This window comes from Manis javanica, chromosome 3 (genome assembly GCF_040802235.1).
Source record: "Manis javanica isolate MJ-LG chromosome 3, MJ_LKY, whole genome shotgun sequence".
Lineage (NCBI taxonomy): Eukaryota > Metazoa > Chordata > Mammalia > Pholidota > Manidae > Manis > Manis javanica.
Window position 1 is genome coordinate 148,067,891 of NC_133158.1, and position 26,137 is coordinate 148,094,027.

Here is a 26,137-nt window from a genome sequence, read left to right on the forward strand (position 1 = left end):
CCAGTTAGTGAGAGAGCCCGAACCGGACCTCTTCGCTCCCTCTCCTTCTGGTTGTGGGCCCTTGGACAGCCTCTGTCATTCGACGGCACTGCCCGTCAGCAAGGTGTCTCAGTGCTCACTACGTCCTGGGTCCCAGGTGTGTTTTGTTCTGTGCTGAGACTCAAACATACACTTTACTTCTGCTTTGATGATTTTGGGAAATTCCTTTTCTTTTCTTTGAGAGAAATATTATTTGCATTATTTGGCATTTTCCCACATACAGATGAAATTGTTTTCAGAAGCTAATCCCTTTCAATCATTTAGATTTACTCTAATCTCTGAAACCTAGCAAAAAAAATCAATTCACTCAAGAACGTTTTTGCTGAAAAGGTTCTCTTGCAAAGGATCTGGAATTTTTTTTTTTTTTTTACCTGCTAATGCACAGCTTGGTGTCCCAGAATAGATGCAGTTACAAAAGAGCACAAGCACTATTCTTGTGTGGCCTTAGCACAGGCAGGTTGTGACCATGTGTATCAGAAGTTTTCTCAAGGTGACATTTAGAGCAGAGAATGAGCAGAATCCCAGATATTCTTATGACTATTGGAGGTGATTTTGCTTGTTGACCTTTTCAAGAATGGAGCTAGAAAATATATGCAGATATACATATACACACACACACGCACACACAAACATGCATATGTACATACACAGATACTTATACATCTGTGTGTGTCTATATGCTTCTGTTTATTTGTTTCCCTTCCTCCTCATTCTTACTGATTAAATTTTAATTTTGAACGTGTAGGATATTGAGAGGTCACTCCCTTCCTTATCCTTTCTACTTGATTCTCTCCCATCCTTATAAATAACCAGCTTGTTTTCTGGGCTGTCTTTCTTGTGTTTTCTTTTTTGTATGATACAGACACTTGTATATTTTTAAAAAGTCCCATTCTTTTCTAACACAAAAAGTAGCATACCATATATATGCTTCCGTATGCTTGGCTTTTTTCATTTACTAATATCTCCTGGAAATTCATAGAGATCTTCTTTATTATCTTTTTTCTTTTTTTTACTGAAGTATCATTGATATACAATCTTATATTGGTTTCAGATTTATAACATAGTGGTTCAACAGGTACCCATATTATTAACTGGGTAAGAATTATTTTTGAATCCTTAGCCACACTAGTGCAGTTACTATCTGTCAACATAGGAAGATGTTACAGAATCATTGGTTATATTCTCCATGCTGTTCTATCCCTGTGACCAACTTATATATTATGATTGAGAAGATTTGTGCCCCTTTGTGCCCCTCACCCTCCCACCAACCCATATCAAGCCCTCCCCCATGGTAACCACCAGTTACTTCTCAATGTCTGTGAGTCTACTGTTGTTCTGTTCATTTTGTATTGTTTTCAGATTCCACAAATAATTGAAATCATATGGTATTTGTCTTTCTCTGCCTGGCTTATTTCACTGAGCAAAATACCCTCCAGGTCCATCCATGTTGTTGCAAATGGCAGGACTTCTTTTCTTTTTATGGCTGAATAATATTCCACTGTGTGTATGTACCACCTCTGCTTTATTCATTCATCTACTGATGGACAGGTTGCTTCCATATCTTGGCTCTTGTAAATAGTGCTGTGATAAACATAGGGGTGCATATGTCTTTTTGAATCAGGGATCTTATTTTCTTCAGATAAATTCCTAGGAGTGGAATTACTGGGTCAAATTGTATTTCTATTTTTAGTTTTTTGAGGACCCTCCCTACTGCTTTCTACAACAGTTGAACCAATTGACATTCTCACCAACAGTGTAGGAGGGTTCCCATTTCTCCACATCCATGCCAACACTTATTATTTCTTGTCTTTTGGATGGTAGCCATTCTGACTGGTGTGAGGTGATATCTCACTGTGGTTTTGATTTGCATTTCCCTAATGATTAGTGATGTGGAGCATCTTTTCAGTGCCTGTTGGCCATCTGTATTTCTTCTTTGGAAAAATATCTGTTCAGGTCCTCTGCCCATTTTCTTAATAGATCTTCTTTATTATCTTTTACAATTACATATAGTAGTCCAGTGTGTGTATGTGTCTGTCTGTCTGTCTGTCTGTCTGTCTATCTATCTATCTATCTATCTATCTATCTATCTATCTATCTATCTATCTATATTAATTCAACCAGTTTCCCGTCCAGGATAATTTTTACCCTAAGTGGCACTGGAAGAGTTTAATGTGATGTGAGGGAGGGGGAGGAGGAAACAAAAACAAATGAACACTCATTATGGGACCCTCAAAAACGTTATGCTGAGTGAAAGAACCCAGACACAAAAGACCACATGTTGTATGATTTTCATTTGCATGAAATACCCAGAAAGCCCCAGCTATAGAGGCAGAAAGTAGGTTAATGGACTGTAGGTGAAAATGGGATGTGACTGCAAATGGATATGAGGTTTCTTCTTGGGGTGATGGAAATATTCTAAAATGAGATCACCACACAACTCTGTACTATACTGAAGTCATTTAATGGTACAGTTAAAACAGGTGAATTTTAATGTATATACATTATACCAATGTAAAGCTGTTAAAAAAAAGAAAATCACCAGGTGGCACATATGACATTCCTCACAGAATGGTATTATCTCTGATTTAAAGAGTTAAACCCTCTTAGATGTCATATGTACTTAGTGGAAATGTTGGAATCTCCCCCTAAGTGATACATACTTTCTGTTATGATACTTCAAATAAGGAGTGTATCTTTTTACAACATTTTCTGATTGAAGGATTTAGTGAATTGATAATTCACAAGGAAATTTACTTAAACTGACTGTGGTAGAAACTATGGATTTAAGGCTTTTAAAGACTGGAATGCCAAAGGACTTTGTAGACCACTTTGCTACACTTCTCATTTTACAGATGAAACTCTGTTAAGAGTTTTAAAACTCTAATTATGTAATAAAGTTAGAAATACAGTCCTCTACTCATCTGTTGTGCTCTTTAAATATTTATGCTATTCTGTTAAGCAGCTATTAAAATAATAATTATTAAGACTGTGTAGAAACATGGAAAGCTCTTTATAACACAAATGAAAAAAAGCAGAGTGCCAAATGACTTAAATATCATGATTGCAACCAGTATGTTAAATTTGTGTACATACTGAAGTCTGGAGCGTAATAGACGAAAACACAATGTTATATGGTGGGCTGATAGGCATTTCTTCCTTAATAATCCTAAATCTTGTTGCATTGAATCCAAATAAACTTTTTTTCTAAAATAAAACTGCTACCATAGGGAGAATGTGGGATCAAAGGGATTGTATACATGGTGGTAGCTGTCCGAGTTTGTGACCTGCATTTGCAGATTTTCCCCAGACACTTTCCAACACTGGAAATGTATGTGGTAAGGTTGTATCATTCTAAGTCACTGGAGCCTTCCTTTGTTCCCTTGTTTCTCATCCTATTTTATGGAATCGAGAATGGCTTTTATAGGGCATAGCAACTGTCTGTCCTGAAGGCAGAACATAAAGAAATTGGCTTACGCTGACACTTGGTGATTTAAATGACACTGGAAGAATATTTTGTCTCCAACATTGAATGAGTTACAAAGAATGAAGGTATTCCTTCTCTACTTAGCTTCACAGCTCAATGGACTGTCTACTGTCAAGTTTGAGGAAGGGAGAAGTGGGCAGGTAATTCTCATGATGCCACTGGACTTGATTTTTCAGTTGGACTCTAATGAAATGACTTTTCTGTGTGATGGGGAGCATCGTGGAGGAAGCTTAAAGCAGCTGCATAAACAATTGAAGCAGCACATTGTCTCCAACCCTAGCTCTGCCAAGTGCATTTCCATCACATGTACTTGTCTACGGCAGTGGATGATGTGGAGTCTTAGCCCATGGCTGAGTTGTTGGGGTAAATGTGAAGCTAGTGAATATTTAATATAATGCTTAATACACTCCTTCACTGATTGCATATGACTTTCTGAAATGTTCGGTTTTCTCTGAATGATGCTTGCTGAATTGTAGGTGGTATTTATTAGCTCAAATAATTTATTCCACTTCTATATCACTGCTTTTCCTGTTAAAATGTTGAGATGTTAGAGCGATAGCAGTTCCATCTCAGGGGAAACAAATGGGATTGTGAAAAGAAAAGAGAAGGAAGGATCATTGTGAACAAAGCAGAGGACACTGTCAGATGTACAGGCGGTCCTTGCTGTTAGATCTCCGATGGTACCGTTAATTCAGTTTTTCACTCTGCTCTAAACAATTCATTTTATTCTCTCTTTTCAAAGAGACACATTCCTGAATTATGTCTTTTATTTTGCCAATCCTTTGCTCAGACGTATCTAGTGAATCTCTCATTGCCAATGGATTAAAATCTTACTATATCATGTATCAGCATCCCCAACCCCTACATCGTAGTCTTATCTAGCCTGTGGAATCATATATCCTGTCAATTTCCTTTTGAGTCACTCTTCCAAAGATGGAGACCCATCTTTCCCTACCCTCTGATTATACCTACTTTTTCCTGTCCCCATGTCTTCACTGTTATATTAGCTTACTTCTCTGCATTCCAGCCCACTGTATTTTCCTTTTTCTGTGGACTCCTAGAGTATTTCTGCCTTTATGTCTGATTTGGCACTTATTTTTAAAGATTTCAATAATAAAACTATAATAGCTGCCATTTATAGTGTTTATGTTCTTCCAGGCACTGTTTTCAGTACTTTACTTGAATTAAGTCATTCAATCCTGAACAATAATTCAAGAGGTAAATAATAATATTACCCACATTTTATAGGTAGGGAAATGGAGGCACAGAGGGATTACATGATTTGCCCAAGGTCTAACAGCCACTAAGTGGCATATCTAAAATTCAGTTCAGGTGTCTGCATCTAGAGTCTGTTCTTGACCACAGCTCCTATCATTAATGTTATCTTTTTAGGTGTTTTATTCTCTTAAAATTTAATCCCTTTAAGTCAAAGACAAAGTCTCTGTGTTCTTTGCTTTTTGCATTACATAGCCCTGTGCCTGGAACAAAGAGTTGCTCTTTGTTCATCTGTTTATTGATATGACCTATTGTTGGTGTTTAATGAAGTTCTAGTAGATTTTTCTGGGAGTTTGAGCTTGGTTATTTCGACCTGATGATTTTATCTTGATACATTGACTCTGTATGTTCTCCCTGTAATTATTGGTATGAGATAGTCAATGAGGCTGTTAGAATTCAAATCTGTTCCTTCATTACCAAAGTGAATGGTGCTCAGGTGGGTGAATTTACTAATGTGTGTGAAGACAAATCTCAAATTTTCTGTGCTTTAAAGTAAGCATTCTAAGTTTATGTTTGTTTTCTTAAGCAGTATTTTTATTACTTGGGATTTGACACATCAGATAAAAGGAGTAAGAGCAACCTGTGCACCATTTTGCAATAACAAATCTTAAAATCACACTAAGTTTTATGCAGTTCTGCCTTGATTTCATTGGGGGAAGAAAAGGCTCTTCATGGAGAAAATAGTGAAGGTTGGTTACGTTGAAGTTAATGTTAGTGTATACCCTGAGCATACAATTTTAAACTTCGGGATCAAATTATTTTTCCCAGTAAAGACAAGGTACTTAGCCAGAAAAGCTGCAATCTAATGTTGTTGAAGTTTACTTACTGTGTTTATCTGTTTCTAATGGCATACTGCTTGATAAGATAGGTACTCAGAGCTGATGTTTCTATTGCCCTAGTGTTACATATATGTTTGTGTGTTAGTTGGTGAAATAAAAACTGTCTCTGTTTTTTATTTAATAAAAGAGTATTTGGAAGAGTATTGCAAAACTCACAGAATCAAGGGGCAAATGGAATGATATGATTTGTCAACCTCAGGAAGAGTGATATGACAACTGTGGCATCTTGGGGTGTTCAACCATGAGCATCTCTTAAGTCTTGGCCATTGAAATGGCTCAGTTCTGTTTTCATTCAGTGCTCCACTTAGGATCTGTGCTCCGTGGAAGGGGGTCAGATTTGCTCTAAGCTTAAGTCAGGTGCCTATTTTTTAGTTGGGGTGATTGACAGGCTGCCAAAGACACAGGCAAAGGGAAAGGAGTATTTCCAGTTACCAAAGAAGGGGAAACAGGAAACACCAACAGGTGCCCACTTCTAACAGATTCATCTAAAAGCAGAGGGAATTTCAGTGATAGTTTTAACTTGGAAAATAAGTGATTTGGATACTATTTGAATTTAATCACCAAGCTATTCCTCTAGATGGACAATCCTGGCAGTTAAATTCATCAACATATTTTTATGTTCAATTGTGACAACTTGAATTTTTCTGATCAGTGATATTTATTTAGCTATTTTTTCAAATATACACAAAACACAACAAACAGTATGAACCCATATTTAACTTACCCAATTCAGCAATTATTAATGTTTTGCCAGTTTTGTTTCTGTTGACTGCATTTAAAGCATTATCGTAAGAAGTTTTTACAACTGGCTACATAAAAACAGATTTATTTATATTTAAAAAATTGCAATATAGTTGATACACAAGTATATTGGTTTCAAGTATACAACACAGATTCAACAGTTACACACATTATTAAATCATCACCTTCAACTAGTGCAGTTATTTTCTGTCAACACAGAAAAATGTTATAGAACCATTGACTATATTCTCCATGCTGCACTTCCATCCCCATGACCAACTTATATTAGGATTGAGATTTTTGTGCCCCTTTATCCTCCATGCCAATCCATCCTAATCCCTCCCTCATGGTAACCATGAGTTACTTCTCAGTGTCTATGAGTCTACTGCTGTTTTGTTCATTTGTTTTGTCTTGTTTTGTTTTTAGATTCCACAGATAAGTGAAATAATATGGTATTTGTCTTTCTCTGCCTGGCTTATTTCACTCAGCATAATACCCTCTAGGTCCATTCATGTTGTCACAAATGGCAGGATTTCTTCCTTCTTAATTGCTGAATAATATTCCATTGTGTATATTTACCATGTCTTCTTTACCTTGTCTCTTGGTGGACACTTAGGTTGCTTCCATATCTGGGCTGTTTTAACAGTGCAGTGATAAACACAGGGGTGCATGTGTCTTTTTGAATCACGGATCTTGTTTTTGCTGGGTAAATTCCTAGAAGTGGAGTTACTGAGTCAAATGGTATTTCTGTTTTTAGTGTTTTGAAGAACCTCCATACTGCTTTCTGGTTGCACCAATTTGCATTCCCACCAACGATGTAGGATGGTTCCCATTTCTTCACATCCTCATCAACGCTTATTATTTTTTGTCTTTTGGATGGTGGCCATCCTAAGTGGTGTGAGTCCAATGCCTCACTGTGGTTTTGATTTGCATTTCCCTGATACTTAGTGATGTGGGGTATCTTTCCATGTGTCTGTTTGCTGTCTGTATTTCTCCTATGGAAAAATATCTGTTCAAGTCCTCTGCCCATCTTCTAATTCGGTTATTTGTTTTTTGGCATTGATTCTTATGTTTTGGATGTTAACTACTTATTGGATAAATCATTTATGAATATATTCTCCCATACTCTAGGTTGCCTCTTTTGAAAAATACTCACAGGATGCAGGCTGAGAACTTGCTCTATGAACTTAAACCCAAGTATCAAATGATCATTTGTCTCATACCAAAAAATATATTACCAGTTGGAACAAAAGATGGTGCAACAGTTATGCATTGATTACCTGAAAGTAGAATTTTGTATCACCCAGTGATTTGTTTACTGGCTTTGTCGGATGAGTTAATGCCTTAGCAACTCTCTTTCCAGATTACCTATATTAAATTTGTCTCTGGTCCTTAGAGTCAGAGGTTTTATTAGACAGTAAAGTTTCTAAACGCCAGTCAGTGTGTGCATTGTATAAGAGCTGAATGTGCTCTAATCTCTTCTGCAGTTGAAAGATGCATGAGTGTAATGCAGTCCGGGACACAGATGATCAAACTGAAACGTGGTACCAAAGGGCTTGTGCGGCTCTTTTACCTGGATGAGCACCGGACCCGCCTGCGATGGAGACCCTCTAGGAAGAGTGAGAAGGCAAAAAGTAAGACCAACCTTTGAATTCTTTGCTTGGCTTGACATAGTAACACATGGGTTATATTGAGTTGGCTCTGTGGGAGCTTCAGATCTGTGGAACTTTCATAATTTTGGAAGTTTTGGAGTCAGTTGTTAAAAAATGTTAAGAGACTGAATAAATGATCATTTTGCTTTTTAATTTCTTTGGAAAATTTAAATCCATAAAAGTTTTCTTGTCCATTAATTCTCTAATTAATTCTGTCATTTCCCCTGTGTTGGGAGACATGATTATTTTTTGTTGTTGAAATAGAGGCTTTATAGCCTGACTCCCTTTATTTTCATATAAAAGGCGAAGGATATAATAAATCCAGTGAACTTTAAGATGTATGCCATATTCTGAACACAGTTAATTGATTAGTGAATTGACAAAATTTGCTTTAATATCAAGGTTTGATGGAACTCCTCCTTAGGGCCTCTTTCCCACAATGTTTACACTCAGCACCAGGTCCATGTTGGGTCTTCTATCTCCTTCCTTCCTGTTCTCACAGGAACCTCCTTGGTCCAGGGTCTCTTCACCTTTCTGATGGCCCATCGGGAAGTCCCCTAACCAACTTCATTTTGCTAGTCTCTCTGCTTTCATCAGTTAAGATGCTTCTTCAAGTAACAGAAGGCCCCACTGAATGAGGCTTACATGATAAACAAATTTCTATTTCACTACCAAGAAACTCAGGGATGGTAGCCCGAGGCTGGGCACGCTGACTCTGCGGTCCTGTCTGGCTGGGTGCTCCTGGCTCTGTCCCTGTGTGTTGGTGGTGTAATCAAGGAAGCACAGAGGCTTTAGCTGTTCTCAGCCTCACAGCTGATGGGACAGTGAGGACGCAGAAAGGGGCCTGCACTTCTGGCGCTTCCTTTTTAGGAGAGAGCCCCTTTGCAATCCTTCCCTCAAAGTGGACTGCCCCATGTCTCCCTGGTTTGAACTGGGTTACATTCCCACATCTAACTCAATTTAAAAAATAGGAATGGGGCTACACCAATGGCTTAGACCTGCCAGACCTTGCCCTGGAGCTGGGCAGAGGCTCATCTTCTTGTGAGACATGTAGGAATGAGGATACGGGAAGAAAATCAGACCCTGCCAGTAACTCAGAGTGGTTGGTGTATACGGGCAGTCAGGCAGGTTGCAGCACTTCTAATTCATGCTTAAAAACAAACAAGCACAGAGACAACACATGCCATTTTAGGGTAAAGTAACCATCCCTGCCAGGGCTTCTCTGAGCCAAACTTGCACAGTTGCTCTACCACCTGAGGGACACCCCCCTGTGGTCTGTCACCGCAGGCTCTTCCCAGACTCTGCCTACCGCTCTGGCTCTGGGCCCCTTTGCCCTTGCTTGAGCTTTCCAGCCCTGCGTAAACGTTCTGCTCAGTGCCCCTGGGGTGGACCTTAGGTCTCCACGTCTGTGGGCCCCTCCCCTCCGGCTGCCCCTTGTTCTTCCCCGCCTTGCTAAGTGCTGCCTTACCGTCATCATGGCAGCATTCTCTCTGTAAACACCAGCCACATTTAATTTAACTATGCTATTCAGTTTCCACCAAATGTTTTTTCCTTTCAATTTTCAGCTGTCATCTTACGCACATTGTAAAACACCAAAGTTGGCTCTAGGCCTTTGTTTTCCCTGTGTAGCTATGTAAAGTATATATTTAACATATTCATAGCCCTCTTTTCCTACTGTCCTTCATGCCCTGATGGGCATATCTATATTCCTATCATGCATTTTAACCTGTCCTGACTCAGTGTCTGGGAGGATACGGCCCAGGCCGTCCAGGAAGGTAAAGTGGTATGTGGAGAAGGCTCCTAGCAGGAAATGATAGGGCTTGTCTCTCACATTTGGACTTAATACCACAACTCACAGAATTTGTTCACACTTCTTTTTAAGATGCTTCTGCTTTTCTTTTTTCTTAATCCATACATGTACCTTCACCTGCCATGTAACTGTGTGGTTCACTTCCCTCACAGTACTTATTGACTCCATTTACAAAGTCACCGAGGGTCGGCAGTCTGAAATATTCCACAGACAAGCCGAGGGGAACTTTGATCCCAGCTGCTGCTTCACCATCTACCATGGCAACCATATGGAGTCCCTGGACCTCATCACCTCCAACCCCGAGGAGGCCCGCACCTGGATCACAGGCCTCAAGTACCTGATGGCCGGCATCAGCGACGAGGACTCCCTGGCCAAACGGCAGAGGACGCATGAGCAATATCCTCTCTGGAGCTTTAATTTTGAGCTCAGTGCATGTATATGTGTGTGTGTGTTAGACTATGCTTACATTTTTCCCATGATTTTGAGGCTTAAAGCCACATCGCTTTTGGTCTCTTCCTTTACTCTTAGCACCCTTCTGTCCCCTCTGCACTCTCACCCCAAGTAAATGAATGCATAGAAACATAAGCTTGCATAAACCCAGAAGCAGATGTCCTGTGAGGAGACTGCGTTTGGCTCCACAGACTGTGACATCTCCAAGTGCAGCCTAAAGTCTCCTGAGAGAGATGAGGTAACCGGGAAAGTGTGTGTTTGGATTAGAAAAAATCCTACTTCGTTATAAAGTCTGTTTACTTTTAACAAGCACTTTTTGAGCTCTAATTAATGTACCAGGTATTAAGCTCTTTGAAGCTTTTCCTCTAATTTAATTTACAGTTTGGATACTGAACTGATTAATATTCAGGGGGAAGTTATTATTTACTTATTAACATTTACCCTCCTTAAATTGACAGTCAAGAAACTGGAGTTGGAGTGTCATTTTTGATGAAACCCATTCTTGTGGTCCCTCAGTGCTGATAAATGATTAACGTGCTTGGTGTAAAGACACCTCTTCTGCTGGGCTGAGCTGGGCATGTGACACGACCTTTCTGTCCTCAATTTCCTTATCTATAAAGTGAGATCGTAGATTTGTCAACTGTTTTGGTTCCCTTCCTCACATTTTGAATGGACTTAGAAAACATGTGCTCCCATGTACCCAGGGATAGTACGACGTCCTTGTTGGGATGTGTGCCCTACATTTTTTCTTGGAATGGTGACAAATTTGTGCTGCTCCAGTTATCATGCCTCACCCAGGGTGTTGTTGGAGCCGAGTGGACATATGTAGCCCATGGAAGGGTTTTGACAGTGGGAAGGTCTGAGCTGATCAGCCGTGGTGTTATTGCAATATTCACAGCATGGAGATAGTGAAACTGGGATTCATAAATAAATAAAACACAAACATAGGAAGTAACTTTTTCTGCTTATTCTGTTATTTTGGTTCTTTACTCCTTTATATTTGGTGAAAAAGCAAACAAATACTGAATCTATAAGAATGCTGATACCAGAAAGTATAAGCCACAAAACCATACTAACAGTGTCTCAAATAATAAAGAATATTCATTTCTGATGAACAAGGGATGTGAGATGGGGCAGTCCCACGGTTGGTTAAGCAGTGGTTCACTGATGTCCTCAGAGACCTGGATTCTGCCATTCTCAGCATGTTGCTTGGTCTGTCCGCTGGCTGCCCTTGCTCTGAGAGAGCTGCAGCAGCTCCAGACATAGCCCTGCTCACGGGGAGTAAAGTTTCTTCTCATAATTTTTTTTCAAGAGCAAAGAAAAACTTTCCAGGGGCCCTGGAAAAGGCTCTTGCCTTTAGATGGAAATACTGTTGCAGGCCTATTCTTAAACTAGTCTCTGACAAGAGAAATGAACATAATTGAACTTTGATGTCAGGACTCTTTGCATTCTTAAAGACTAAAGACTCCAAGGAGTTTTTGTTTATCTGAGTTTCATCTATTGACATTCTGTCATATTAGAAATATGAGAATTAAAATAATTTGTTAATTCATTTAAAATTACAAACTATTACATGTTAACATATTTTTATGTGAAAGGTAACTATTTTTCAAAGCAAAACAAATTAGTGAAAAGAGCAGCATTGCTTTACTCTTTTGCAAGTCTCTGTAATGTCTGTTAATAGAAAGCATGGATTCTCCTATCTGCTTTGGCATTCATTCTGTTGTGATGTGTCATGTTGGTTGATATTCATGAGGAAAATCTACCCTCCTCACACAGATGAATAGTTGGAAAAGGGGGGGGGGTACTTCATCATTATTGGGTCCCCTTAGACTATACTTTGAGGATGGCTGAACTAAGGCCAATCACCTCCCACTCTATTAAGGCTCATGGTTCTTGGCTATCTCTCTCCATAGGGGAGACAGTTAATTCCAGAAATCACTATCTTTACCCAGTTAACTAGGACAAATTCACAATATTCTAGAGCCCTTAGCTACTTGTGTATGTACCTGTCATAATCCTTGAAGTGGACAGAGAAATGGGCATATATTACGGAATCCTTGTTGGCTTCTGTCATTATTTTCTTCATTTTTTTAATGGTGGCAAAAATTCCCCCTTTATTAGATGGTACTAGTTGTATGAGAAATACATGCTTCTTGCAGTAAAGCCAAAGAATACCGAGCTGCATAAAGAAAAAGTCATTATTTTTTCCCCCTGTCCATCAATGTTATACTTTCTTTTCTAGGTTTACTTCTGGGAAAGTTTGATGCACACTGTCATACACTTTTTTCCTGCCCATTTTTGAATAAAGTTGTTTTTCATTGTTGACTTTTGGAGCTGTATGTATCCTGGTTATTGATCCCTTGTCAGATAAATGATTTGCAAATATTTTCTTCCATTCTGGTAGTATAGCCACCCCCACTCTCTCCTGGTGACTGTTTGCATGGACTATTTTTTTCCACCTTTTCGCTTTCAATCCATTTGTGTTGACTCTCAAGTGAGTTTTTTTGTTTTTTGTGTTTTTTTTGTAGGCAGCATATAGTTGGGTCATGATTTTATCCTGTTTTTTTTTAAAAAAATATGTTTTAATCTGTCTTTTGATTGGAGAGTTTAGTCCATTTATATTTAAAGTAATTAATGATAAAAAGGTTCTTGCTTTTGCCATTTTGCTTTGTTTTCTATATATGCCTCATGTTTTAGTCACCCCATTCTCTATATTACTGTCTTTTTGTGTGTGTTTAGGTGACTTTTTTAGTGAAATGTTCCTTTTGTGTATATTTTATAGCTCTTTTCTTTGTGGTTAAATCCATGGGGATTATATTTAACATCGTGAAATTATAATACTCTTAATTTGAATTTATACCAGCTTAGCTCAATAGTGTTTCGAACCTGATTTGTTTGTCCATCTATTTGATTTGTTTGTTCACTGGCAGTAGAAAGCTTTCATATTCAAATTAATCAAGTTGACAACTGAAGGATTTCATATTCTGAGCATATGCTTTCTAGAAAACAAGTGTACCCCAGAACTGCACAGAGGAGTAATTTTACAAGAAATGTAGAAGTAAGTGAAATTTCTGTTGGGAGTAAGAAAGAAAAAAAGGAAAGTAATGAATAATAAAGAAAAAGCTGATGTCAAAAACAGGGACAGTTATGTTGAGTCAGGGAACCACTCTCATATGGAATTGTGAGAATTTGATAGGGTTTTAGATAATATCTTAATAACAGAATGACATTCTTGATTGGACATACATTTAATTATATTGTGGAGAACAGCTTGAGGATGTTCATTATTATTTACATTTCAGTTAGGCCTGAACATTTCACCTGTGAATGAGTAATGAGAAGTGGCTATATGAAAAAACCCATCCAGTAAGAAGTGTAGTCCAGGTTATTCCTGCAGTGCTTAGATGCCGCTGGAAGTGATACAGAGTTGTGTTAAAGGTGTTGCACTGCCTGGGGTTCAGCCCCAGCTCTGCCATCTAATGTGTAACTTTAGGTGAATTACTTAAACTCCTTTGCCTCAGAGTCCTCCTCATCTGTAACATGGCAGTGATGTTAATCATAGTGCCTACCCTATGTGGCTGTGTGAAGATCAAGCGAGTTGATGTATACAAAGTGCTTAGAACACTGTCTAGCACATATTAAATACTTTATAAATAATTGCTACTGTTACTGCTAAAGGGAGGTAAAGATTGGCAAACATTTACTTTCCTGTTCAGGTACATTAAAGTCAGAAATCTCAGTTGGTGGCCTCAGTGTACAAAGGTGATGGTGCTGGAGTCTAGTCTCAGCTTTTCTCCATCAGATCATTCTCCTCCATGGTTCCCCCACCTTATCTCTGTACCCTATGAGAGAAATTATTACACTGAGAAGATTTGAGGTAGTCCTTTATTGGATTTTGTAAACTAAAGCCTTATGCCTTCCCTTATACCTGAGGCCCTGCAAATTATAGCTTGTTGGGCACATATGGTCTACTACCTATTTTTTGTATGGGCTCCTGAGCTAAGAATGGGTTTTCAGTGGTTGAAAAAAATCAAAAGAGGAACATTTTGTGACATGTAAAAATTATGTGAGATTCAAATTTCAGTATCCATGAAGTTTTGTTGGAACCCAACCATGCCGGTTCGTTTATGTGTCATCTATAGCTGCTTTGTGTAGCAATAGCAGAGGTGAGCAGTTGCAGTTGAGACCAAATGGCCTGCAAAACCTAAAATACTTACTTTCAGGCTCTTTACAGAAAATGCTTGCCCACCCCTGCACCAGACACTACCTACCATTCAGTACTTTACATTTCCCTAGAGTTTCTTGACAGAAAATATGAGGCCATAACTTTTATTTAGGTTTTACTCTCCCAGCTTTTCTTTGCAGAATGATTATTTCTGTTCTTAAGTTTATCACGTTAAGGCTATGAGTCATTAATTCAGCATGTTCTTGGGCACTCCTGTCTTAATTATGAAGAACAACTTTACGCTGTCAGAATACTTTTACCTGCAATTGTATCTTTTGCCATGTGTACTGTTACTGGGAGGGGATGGCTTTTCCTTTTATGAAATCTTGGAGTCGGAGGGGACATCAGGGTCATCTAGTTGTGCTCGCTGGCAGAGGGGGAGAAATGGAAGCCCCAAGAAGTGACATATGTGACCCACTGCCAAGGGGCCATGTCAACATAGAATCAGAGCTGAGACATGTTCTTGGCCTGATTCTACTTCTGTTTCCGCCTTACCGCCCCCACATCCCCTAGACCAGCTGTCAAGGCCAGCTCGTGTGTTGACATGAAGGCCTTGCAGCCACAGTCCCACCCTGAAGGGCTTGGATCTGTAGAGTCCTCCCCGTACGATTGGCTTGTCTTTGCCTCTTCTCTGGAGAAGTCCTTGAGAGGCTTTGCTAAATAATCATCAAATCAAAGGATGAAAATATTGCTGCAGTTGGAGTCATTTCATCACTTCTTTGAACTCTGGCAAAATACTCTGTGGGGCACAGAACAATGTCTATAGTCAAAAGAAATGGAGCTCATGGAATGGGTGCTGTGTATCCAGAAAACTGAAGAAATGAGATTCAGGAACTTGCCACTAGTTGCCCTAATTGTTTTACTGTTTTGATTCTTCAGTTATTTTTCCTCTAGTCCTGGGTCACCCTTTAACTTCCAGGTATCATATAATATATGAGGTCCTGCCAGAACTCTTAAGGGGAAAAATTAAATTGGAAAGAACTGCGATGGCTATTTTCAAATGTTATAAAAGGAACAAAATGTGAAACAAAGTATTTACAATCTGAAAATCACCTCTATTTAACCCTAGAAGAAATAAGACTTTTAACTTTCTCGTTGTTTTTAGTATCTAATATAATCTCCTACAGCCATAATTTGAATCATGTAAGAAATGTGAATGTGTGGTTACCACTGGGAGGTTAGTTAATATCTTAACTTAAAATGAAAATCTCTAAGTTTGATGTCACCTGCTTGATAAACAAATATTACCCATGGACCCTTTCCTCTGACCTCCCATTTTTCCATTTGTTGGTTCTAAACCTGTACCTTTCCCTTTGATTCTCTGGTTTCTTTCCATCACCTTTGCTTTCCCTTTTGCTACCCTTTGAATTTTGTAGGTCAACTTGGTTTTCTAAGTATACTCACAATTCCTGCCTTCTATAATTTACCCCCCATTTAACTATAAATCATCCATTAAAAAAATCCTCTGGTAAGCTTGGAATTGTAAATTCATCCACTTGTTACTATTTATTCTGCTGCCCTGCTATGTAAAACTACCCAAGACTCATCCTTCTGAGGTGTCTTAAAATCTCAGTTCACAGGATATAACTCCTTTGTATCTAAACTCAGCTTCATATGCTCAGTCACCTAGTATCATACCCATGTTTTGAAGGCAACCTGTAGCATATCAAGCTTGGAGTTAATATTATTGTTCTGGATTTAGAAGTTTGGGGCTATTAGTTAAGAACCATCAAAGCTGGTAATAGGAAGACAAACATATTATATAGAGACAGGCCTTTTGTGTAGGAGAGAAGAGTACTAGACCAGGTTGCAAGAGATGTGGTTTCTTACTAACCCTTACCAGATATCTTCTTCTCCCCTAGTTTTGTGTCCTTGTACGAACAAGGAACTAAACTAGATGGTCTAAATTTCCAAATGTAGGAGTGGGACTGAGAAAAAGGAACCGGGAAGATCATGTAGCATGGGGCATTATAAAAAAGGTAGAAAGATACTAAATGAAAGGTCATAGAGGGAGAAGATAAGGCCTAAATTTGGTGTATTTGGGGTTTCATCACAACATAGAGATTCTTTAACAGATTGGATAAGAAGTTTGAGTTAAACAAGCTCTCAAAATAATACAGTTTGACTTCCATTTCACAGTAAAGGGAATCCCCTGCATGTGCCCTGCATGTGCCCTCTGCTCCATTCCTTTCTTTGCTGCTGTTGACACTCTAAGAAGCTCACCAGAGCACATGCATTGCAGGGCTTCCTTGGAAGACTTTCTTCTCCAGCTCAGGGCTAATGATAAATGTCCTTGTGAGCATGCTATTAGAGAGCAGATTTTATTTTGTAAAAAACAGAAGTGTTTTTCTTGACCTTTCTGCACGTGGGTGAAACAGACCTTTGAGGAAGCTGATAAGAATGGTGACGGCTTTTTGAATATTGAAGAGATACATCAATTGATGCATAAACTAAATGTCAATCTGCCCCGGAGAAAAGTCAGACAAATGTTTCAGGTACGTTTTAACAGTTGGGGTGGCCTTATGTAAAGTACACGTTGGAGGTTAATGATGTCCTTAGGTATTTCCAAGGCTATTTTGTTGTGTTGGAGGCTAGTATTACCTGCTCTGTATTGTCTTATTTTGCTTTGATGGAGAGACACATTCATTTCATCAAGGATAAAAAAAAACCTCCCTAAACTTAACATGTATCTGCAATTTTACTTCCTAAAATGCTTTTTTATTGTTATTGCTATTTTCAGGTAATATAGTTGACCCTTGAACAACACTGGTTTGAACTGTGTGGGTCCACTTATATGTGGATTTTTTTTCTATAAATATATTAGAAAATTTTTGGAGATTGTGACAATTTGAAAAAACATTTTATTTTTTCTATTGTTGGAGTAAAGTATATAATACATGTAACAAACAAAATAAGTGTTACTCAACTGTGTATGTTATCAGGAAGGCTTCTAGTCAACAGTAAGCTTTTAGTAGTGAGGTTTTTGGACAAGTCAAAAGTTATATATGGATTTTCACCTGTTTATTTAGTGGGGGGGTGGGCTCTGCCCCAACCACTGCATTTTTCAAGTGTCAACTGTAATTATAAGCCCTTTGCTTGACATTTAAACAATGGAATAAATGCAATGAAGTCCCTTAGAGGGGATGATAATATCTCATGTGCCTACCTCACAGAGCTGTGGTGAGGGTCAGAATAATGACTAACATGAAGTATGGGGGTTCTTCAAAAAACTAAGAATAGAAATACTCTACAGCCCAGTAATCCCACTTCTAGGAATTTACCCAAAGAAGACAAAATCCCTGATTTGAAAAGATATATACACACATTTATTGCCACATTATTTACAATAGCCAAGGTAAGGTAGCAACCAAAGTGCCCATCAGTAGATGAATGGGTAAAGAAGATGTGGTACATATGCACACTGGACTATTATTCAGCTACAAAAAAGAAAGAAATCATGACATTTGTGACAACATGGTATTAATTTAGGAAAGGCTTTCATTTGGAGATAAGGTATAGCTTAATCTGTTTTATAATGATTTTCTATTCTAAATGACTAGGTAGGTGATATTTTATACATGTAAAAATAAGCATGTGGGTGATATTTTATGATGTTTAATGTTTTGTGCTTTTGTTTTCTAACCACTTGTTCTTAGAGGCAGTAAGTACTGAAACCACCTTAGGTATGAGTTGCAACTATGAGTGGGAAATGGAGGATGGCTCCTTTCTGTGACCACTTACAGGGGTCCTGTCCTTGGGAAGCTCTTGGCTGGAGATGGTTTGCTTTGAGGGGAACTTGGTGCCATTTGCACTGTAGAACAACATAAGAGAAAGGAAAGAAGAGGAAGGAAGGATATAGTCTATAGAAGGAACCCCAAAGATGGAGAAAATACTGCAGGATAAATGCATTGCCACAAATATAAAGAATTGCCTTTAAATTGTATGGAAAGTTTGCCATGTTCCTGGCCTTCCGTGTGACATCTCATTTTTACCCTGTTGTAAGCTCCATCTGTTCCTTTTCACGGGAGGTATTCATAGTTCTGAAGAGAAGCTGCTGATTAAATAAGAAAGGCCAAGCTTAAAGAGGAGGGCAACATCCACACCTAGAAAAATAGTGACTTTTTTGTGCACTTTTTGGAAAGATAAAGATATATAATACCAAGTATTTTAGGGAGCAAACCAGGAAATGTTTAGGTCAAATGTCTTAAGTGTTGAAAGTAAAATTTTAGACAAGTTTTAAGAAAACCTTCAGGGGCTTTTTTATGACTTTAAAGACTTATCAAAAGTGACTGAATAAGCAGTTGGGCTTGACATGTGTGGAACATTTCCACTGTAGGCCTTGCATTTGGCAGGTTCTGTTAATACTCATGGTGGGAGTGACAGGGCCAAAGACCTTAGTCTTACCCCAGGAACATTCTCTTTCTCCTGAATGAGTTGCTGGTACAGGCATTAAAGTCATCTGAGAATGTTCTTTGCCTTTTTGTTGCAGAGTAAGATTCAAATGATTTTTTAAAATTATCTTTTAGGGTATAGCTAGCTTCTTTTGAAGTCCTTAGATGCTATTGTTTTAACTTCAGAATTTTACTGTTCTTAATTGTTTAGGAAATTAATTACAAGGAAGTCTTGAAAAATGTTTCATCTTTGAATGCAGGGTTAAACGTTTTGAAACAAGATTATGGCAGAAATATGAACATTGGACTCTTTTCTTAAGATGCAAAGACTCTCCAACCAAGAGCCTCACACACCAAAAATGCTGATATTCCATAGGCCAATCTACCTCTACCTTTAAGAGGATAGAAGGCAACAGCAATCAGCCTCACCAAAAAACCGTGTATGATTTGAATATTGAGTCAAAGTGTGTTCTCATAATTGACCCAAGGTCAGCAAACTTTCAAAATACACATTATTTTTTATGAGAACCTTACCTTTGAAGGCTCTGTTAACACTGCATAACAACTGACCCTCCGGGTCCTTTTCCCCTTGGGTCTGAACACTGGTCTTGGTAGTGTAGAAGGAGGGAAAGGAATATGAAGCTGTTTGCACAGAGCTTGTAGTATCATCTATAGATTGTGGAAACAAGGTTGTAGAAAAAAAAATACAGCAAAAAAAACCCAAACCAAAACAACAACAAAAACCCACATAATAATCGAATGTATTTCACAAAATTGCTGCATTTCCAAATGCCATTTATTCTTTGTCAATTTTTGTTCAGTTACAACCATGTTCACTTAAAACGAAGATCATGTACAGACAGTGACTGCAGTGGGAGGGGGTGAGGATTTGATAATATGGGTGAATGTTGAAGCCACTGTGTTATTTATGTGAAACCATGATACCTTAATATAAAAAAAAGATCACGTAAGTGGATTTGTTGCATATTATTGGCCATTTTAGGGTTTTATGACACATTCAGCCAATTGAAAGGATCTTGCTCAGTAATTACTAAAAACAAAGTAATTTCAACTAGAAATCAGTCTGAAAGTACTTCTGTGGAGGGGAAGCAGGGAGGTTCCAATGGTGCAGATTGCTGTGGGAGCTGTAAGCTATCTATGCCGAACTAAGAGAGAGTCAGTTGTATTTAAAAATTACATTGGAGTGAATTATAGTTCAGAAGCTGATAAGAGACTGGTATTTTTCAACATGCATTACATATATCTTCTCTCTTTTGTTCATGATGCGTCTTATCCAAGATATCTCTTTTCTCATTAGTTTCTTTAAAAGATCAGCTTTTGGTTTAATTGCTCAACTTTGATGTTGTATCTGTTTTTTGTTTCATTGCTTTCTGCTTTTGTTTATAATTGTTTCCTTCTATTTTCTTTAGCTTAATTTTTTTCTAGCTTTTTGAATTACTAGCTTATCTGTTTTTAACCTACTTTGCTTTCTAATAAATTGAAAACTTCAGGTTTCCTCTAATTATTGCTTTAACTTACCACACAAGTTTTGGTATGTAGTGTGTGTATGTTTACTTCTATATATTTAATTTCCTATTTAGAAATATGTTATTTCTAGACAGTTTTTTAAAAGCTTTCTTTGTTGATTTACTAGTTTAGTGTGATCAGAGAAATTGGTTTTTATAAGGATTCTTCTTTATAATATGAAACCTTTTGTGGCCTAATACATACTCTGTTTTAATTGATCCAGGTGTTCAGGATAAGTATGAAATATGTCCTAGCCTTCTCATACTGTTTCTTATTTGCAGTACTTATTCTGCCTTGTTTTTTCTATGCCTCTTTCAGGAAGCTGATACAGATGAGAATCAGGGAACTTTGACATTTGAAGAGTTCTGTGTTTTTTACAAAATGATGTCATTGAGACGGGACCTTTATTTGTTGCTCTTGAGCTACAGTGACAAGAAAGATCACCTAACTGTGGAAGAACTGGCCCAGTTTTTGAAGGTGGAACAAAAGGTACTATTAGACTGTTGAATTGAATGTTTACTTAAAAATACTTGTGAAAGTTACATGGGTTTCTCCTGGGGTTGGATATAGGTGTACTTTAAATTAAGGATAGAAGGGCAAATATCACAATTCCACAAAAATCTTACCTGTAAGTTATTTAAAACATGTTTCCAGTAGGTTTTAAGAGGGAGTTTCATCTTTTAATGCTGTCTATCATATAGTTACACAATATTTTTTACCTTAAATATGCTGAGTATGGGTATGCATATTTTTCCACAAAGTAGAGAATATTTACTTATGTGTATCATTTTAGATACAATAGTAATGTGTTTTTTATACTAATGATATAGCTAGGTATTTTTGATATAATTCTTAACTGTCAATATAGTAATTCATTTATAATTCTGATAGAAAATTGGCATTTGACCATGTGAGAAGGCTAAGTAAATTTAGTCCTGATTAGCAAAGGGAATTCCTACATATATTTAAATTAAGACCTTTTAATTCTAATACTATATAGACTGAATTGTCAGCCAGGCTAGTCATTTTATATTGCTTTTTTTTCTTATTGCCTTAAACTGTTTCTCACTAAATTAGAAAAACAAATGAATATACCTCTGTTTTTCCTAGCTTTATTGAAGTGAACTTGACAAATTAAAATTGTACCATGTGAGGTTTTGATATATGTTTACATTATGAAATGATTACCACACCATACATTGTGAAATAATTACCATAATCAAGCTAATTAACATATGCATCACTTCACATAGTTGTAATTTTGTGTGTGTGGGAAGAACAGTTAAGATCAACACTCTTAAAAAATGTCAAATATATAATATAGTCACCATGCTATACATTAGGGCTCTGGAACTTATTCATCCCATGTAAATGAACTTTTATACTTTGAACTAATATTATCTCCTTTCCCCAAGTCCCTGGCAACCAACATTCTACTCTCTGCTTTTATGATTTTGACTTTGTTAGATTCCAAATAGAAGGGAGATCATTTGTCTTTCTGACATTTCACTTAGTATAATTTACTCTTCATTTTAAACATATTGTTGCAAACTGCAGGAATTATTTAATCAGTCATCCTACATAAAGGAATCTCTATAAAAACCCCTCAGCCATGAGGTTTGGAGAACTTCTGGTTGGTGAGCACATGGAAATGCTGGGAAAGGGGTGTCCTAAGAGGGCAAGGAAGCCCCAAACACCTTTCTCAATAATTTGTCTTATTCATGTCTATGCACTTGGCTGTTCCTGAATTGTATACTTTATAATAAACCAGTAATAGTGAGTGAAGCACTTTTCCAAGTTCTGGATATCATTCTGGTGAGTCATGTAAACTGAGTCATGGGAACTGACAATGACTGACAATGACATTCACCTTGACTAAACTCTAGGCAGACTCTTCTGAGCCCTTTTAGGAACAGGCCCTGTCCTTGAGCCTTGTCCTCAAGAGTCCAATTGTAGCAAGAATTCTGCTAAATCAGATTAACCAGAACCCTCATCCTCCATACCTGCTGACCTCAGCATCTCATAAAATTCCTTCTTTCTCTGTCCCCCAGGTGATACCTTATTTCAGTGAGAATTCTCTTAGGTCAATTTAGCAGAATCTGCTCCTAACCCTGACCCCCACCCTGCTCCTTGGCTATAAATTCCTACTCGTCTTTCCTGTATGTAGAACTGAACTATTCTGTACTGAGTTCTCTTTTCCCCTATTGCAATAGTTACTGACTAAATCTGGTTTTATTGCTTTTGCTGCTGTCCAGTTCTTTTTTTTCTTTGACAGAAACTTTGGTCAAAAGTTTTGACCAGATTTGTTGTAGGCCAAGAGAAATGGAAGTAGCCTGAACACTTCGTTTGTGGCTGAAGTGGGGACACTCAGTATGGGACTGAGCCCTTAACCTGCAGGGTCTAATGCTAACTCCAGGTAGTGCCAGACCTGAATTGCATCCAGTTAGTGTCAGAAACTTGGTTGGTGTCAGAAAAATTATACTAGACTTGGTAATATTTTACTTTATCCCATTACCGCAGTCACATCAATTTTAGGAATAACAGATTCAAATTTTATGAATTTTGTTTTTGCTTTCTTAAGGATTAAGTTAGCAAAATGTTTATCAAAATCACCTATTTTAATTCACTTGATAATTTGGCACAGGCAGTGATTCTCCATTAGCAAAGTCAGTTATAAGAAAGAAAATGGGAATGGAGTAACAGAAGAAGTTTCCGCCCTCCAGGAATATGTACTCCTGTGTTTCTTGCTCTTACACCCACTTTTCCATTCTCACCTGGAAAACTCCTCATAGTACAATGGGAAGAGCATTAGGTCAGGATCCCAGAAGACCTACATTCCCTACTGTGCAAGCTTTGGAGAATCCTGGGCAGGTCAGTTACTGTTGTTTCTCAACCTTGGTTTCCTGATCTGTACAAAGGGGAGCTGATGCCTGCCTCTCCTATCTCACAATGTCAAATTGAAGATTGACTGTGATGATGAATGTGAAAATCCTTTGACATAGATATTCAAAAGCTAAGTTTAATTAAAAATTAAATTTAAAATGTTTAAAGCCACTGACTTCAAATTCATCTGGGCAGGTGGAATTAACCCAACCTTTTGAATAGCAATCGTCGATGTTACTTGCTAAAGGGCATATGTTTCCTCCCTCCTTCTGATTATGTTGACATTCACCCAGTAAATTTTAGTTGGGGAAAACAGAAATTAGTGTTCTGTGACATCTGCTGTTGGCAGTTGACTGCCTGTATCCAGTTTAATTTTCAAATTGGCTTGAAGCTACATTATGGACATGACCTGAGAGAAATTTTAAAAAATTATCATGCATGAAGAGGCATAAAATATAAAGGAAAAAATTAGAGTCTTGAAACTTTATATTTCTAATTTATCAAACACCATAAAATTAATGTCAGGTACAAACTAGGAAAATATTTGCAACATACAAAGAGAGAAATAGTGAATTTCCTTAATATGGAAAGTGCTCTAATAGACTATGGAGGAAAAAAGTGGAAAGCCAATACAAACATGAACAAAACATTTGAAACATATACAAAATTTTGCAAGTCAATAGCCTATAAAAATGTTCACCCTTTATTAATAATTAAAAAATACAAAATAAAACCAACAGACCATTTTTTACCCTCCAAATTAGTAAGGTTAAAAAAAAAACTACCAACATGGTGTCCATTTCTTCTATTTCTGGTGGAATTGCAGAGTAGTACAATCTTTCTAGAAGACAGTTTTATTATTCATAGAATTTTATATAATTTATAAAACTCTGACCAATCCATTTATTTATAGAAATTCATCATAAGGAAATAATTGTGTACAGAAAAAAAAGTAAAGTTGTGCATTTCAGCACTCTTCGAAGTAGAGAAAAATCTAAATGTGCAGCAACAGAGTCATTAGTCAAGAGTTTTGTGGGGTTTTGAGTTTTAAATCAGGATTTTCACAATGGAACAAATGTCAGGCAATTTGATGATCCATATGGCAGTAATTCATTCATTTCTAATGACATAAGATTGGTGTGGACACTGGAGTATTCAACTTTTACAGATTTATTCACTTGTGAAATGAAATATCGCTACTGGCCACAAATGCTGTTGAGGATAATGTGAAATCAAATATTTGTCCACAGGTCAGATTTTTATTTCACTGAAGATCTCTGAAAATTGAATTTATGCCCTTGACAAGTCTAAATGCTCTCTGATTATGACTTTCATCCTTAAAATATGGATGTACCAAGGGAAATTCTCACTGAATTTTATATCCATGAAGAAGTGCCAATTAAGCAAGAAGCCAGGTAGTTAAGGTTTCTCTTTCATCACTTCCTTGCATCCGCAGATAAAATCATGGACATCCATTATTCTTGGGTGCCAAAGTATTAGGTTTGCATGAGATTTTCTTGTTTCATTTTTTCTTCCTGTGTTTGGCAAAAAACAACATACATCTCCAGAGTTCCTACTCATTTTCTTGGCACTGGAGAAAATATGTTTTGTGCTCAGTCCTTTTCAGAGTTTAGGTTCAGGAATGATCATTTCATATCATTTCATTCCTCAACCTCCTTGACTTCCTACTGTAGCAAGCCTCTACCCTCTTTATCCATCCCTTTCACATGGCTTAAGGAGCAAGGAACAGAAGGCAGGTCTATTGAAGCACACGTAGAGTCTGATAAGGCTCCTTGCTGCTAGCAAAGAGCAAAGGCTACTTCCACGGATAAGTCAGAAGCAGACTTCTATTTATATAGCACTTTCCTCTGAAATGTGTGTGGATGGTTAATTCCATGGGAATTTTTACAGTTTTTCTCATTCCATGCTGGAGGGCCCTTTTCTTATTGTAACTTTGTTTATCTGATACAGATCTATACATTATCCCTTTGCGGTGTTCCTAACAGTTTCCCCTTTTGCTGCTTTATTCTTTCTGCAAAAAATAGTCCCTTGATTCTTCTGACCTAGTTACCACTGCCATGTGTGCCCTCTTCTTTAATTGCCCTTTACTGAATCCCCGTAATGGTTCATGAGAGTCATGGTCACTCTGACCTAATTTCTCTTTGATGAAAAATAATTGTAAACTCTTATTTGCTTATAACTACCCCTTTCTGGTGCTAGGGTACTTTTATCTTTTATCTTTTTTATTATTTATTTATTTATATTTTTAGCATTTTCCTTATTATAAAAATCATTCCTTTAAGAGTCTTTTCTGTATTTGTTTCATTTATTTAATTATTCACAATTAAAGCAGTTGAGAGACTTTTCAGAGTGATTACATCTTGTAATGTTCATATGCTGCCTTGAATATAGTTCCCAAAATATACTTTTTGTGAAATAGTCATATATTCAAATGCTTGGAAGCAGTGGTTTGATTTTAGGATGAATTAGAGGTATAGCCATTTTGTTACTGTGATGGTTTTATGCAGTTGAAAACTGAATGGCCATTGATTTAGAGATATTTCTTCACTCCCTCTTGGAATCACCTGAATATACAGTGAAGAGAATTCCCCTCTGTGAAACCACAAGGACAAAGAGAACAGGAGAGCAAGCAGAGCCAGTAAAGTCTTGAAACTTGTCTGATCTAAAGGAGACCCCAGAGCACTGAAACTGAAGCCCACAGAGCAAGAAACCACAACCCAACTTCAGTTGCCCAGGAGAACCCCAGAAAATGTCAAGAATTCATTACATGATATTCTTGAAAATAGGACAGGGTTGA

The 26,137-nt window shown here is 37.5% G+C and overlaps 1 protein-coding gene across 3 annotated transcripts in view; it reads left to right on the top strand.

Annotated features, from left to right (window-relative positions):
* The window catches only part of PLCH1 (phospholipase C eta 1), a 199,403-nt gene that overhangs the window by 99,738 nt on the left and 73,528 nt on the right, over nt 1-26,137 (top strand). For all 3 annotated transcript variants that reach the window (XM_073232187.1, XM_073232185.1, XM_073232186.1), the window contains exons 2-5: nt 7,866-8,012; nt 9,993-10,236; nt 16,884-17,013; nt 20,755-20,925. In XM_073232187.1, coding sequence (XP_073088288.1) covers nt 7,866-8,012; nt 9,993-10,236; nt 16,884-17,013; nt 20,755-20,925 — 692 coding nt within the window. The remainder of the gene's footprint in view (nt 1-7,865; nt 8,013-9,992; nt 10,237-16,883; nt 17,014-20,754; nt 20,926-26,137) is intronic.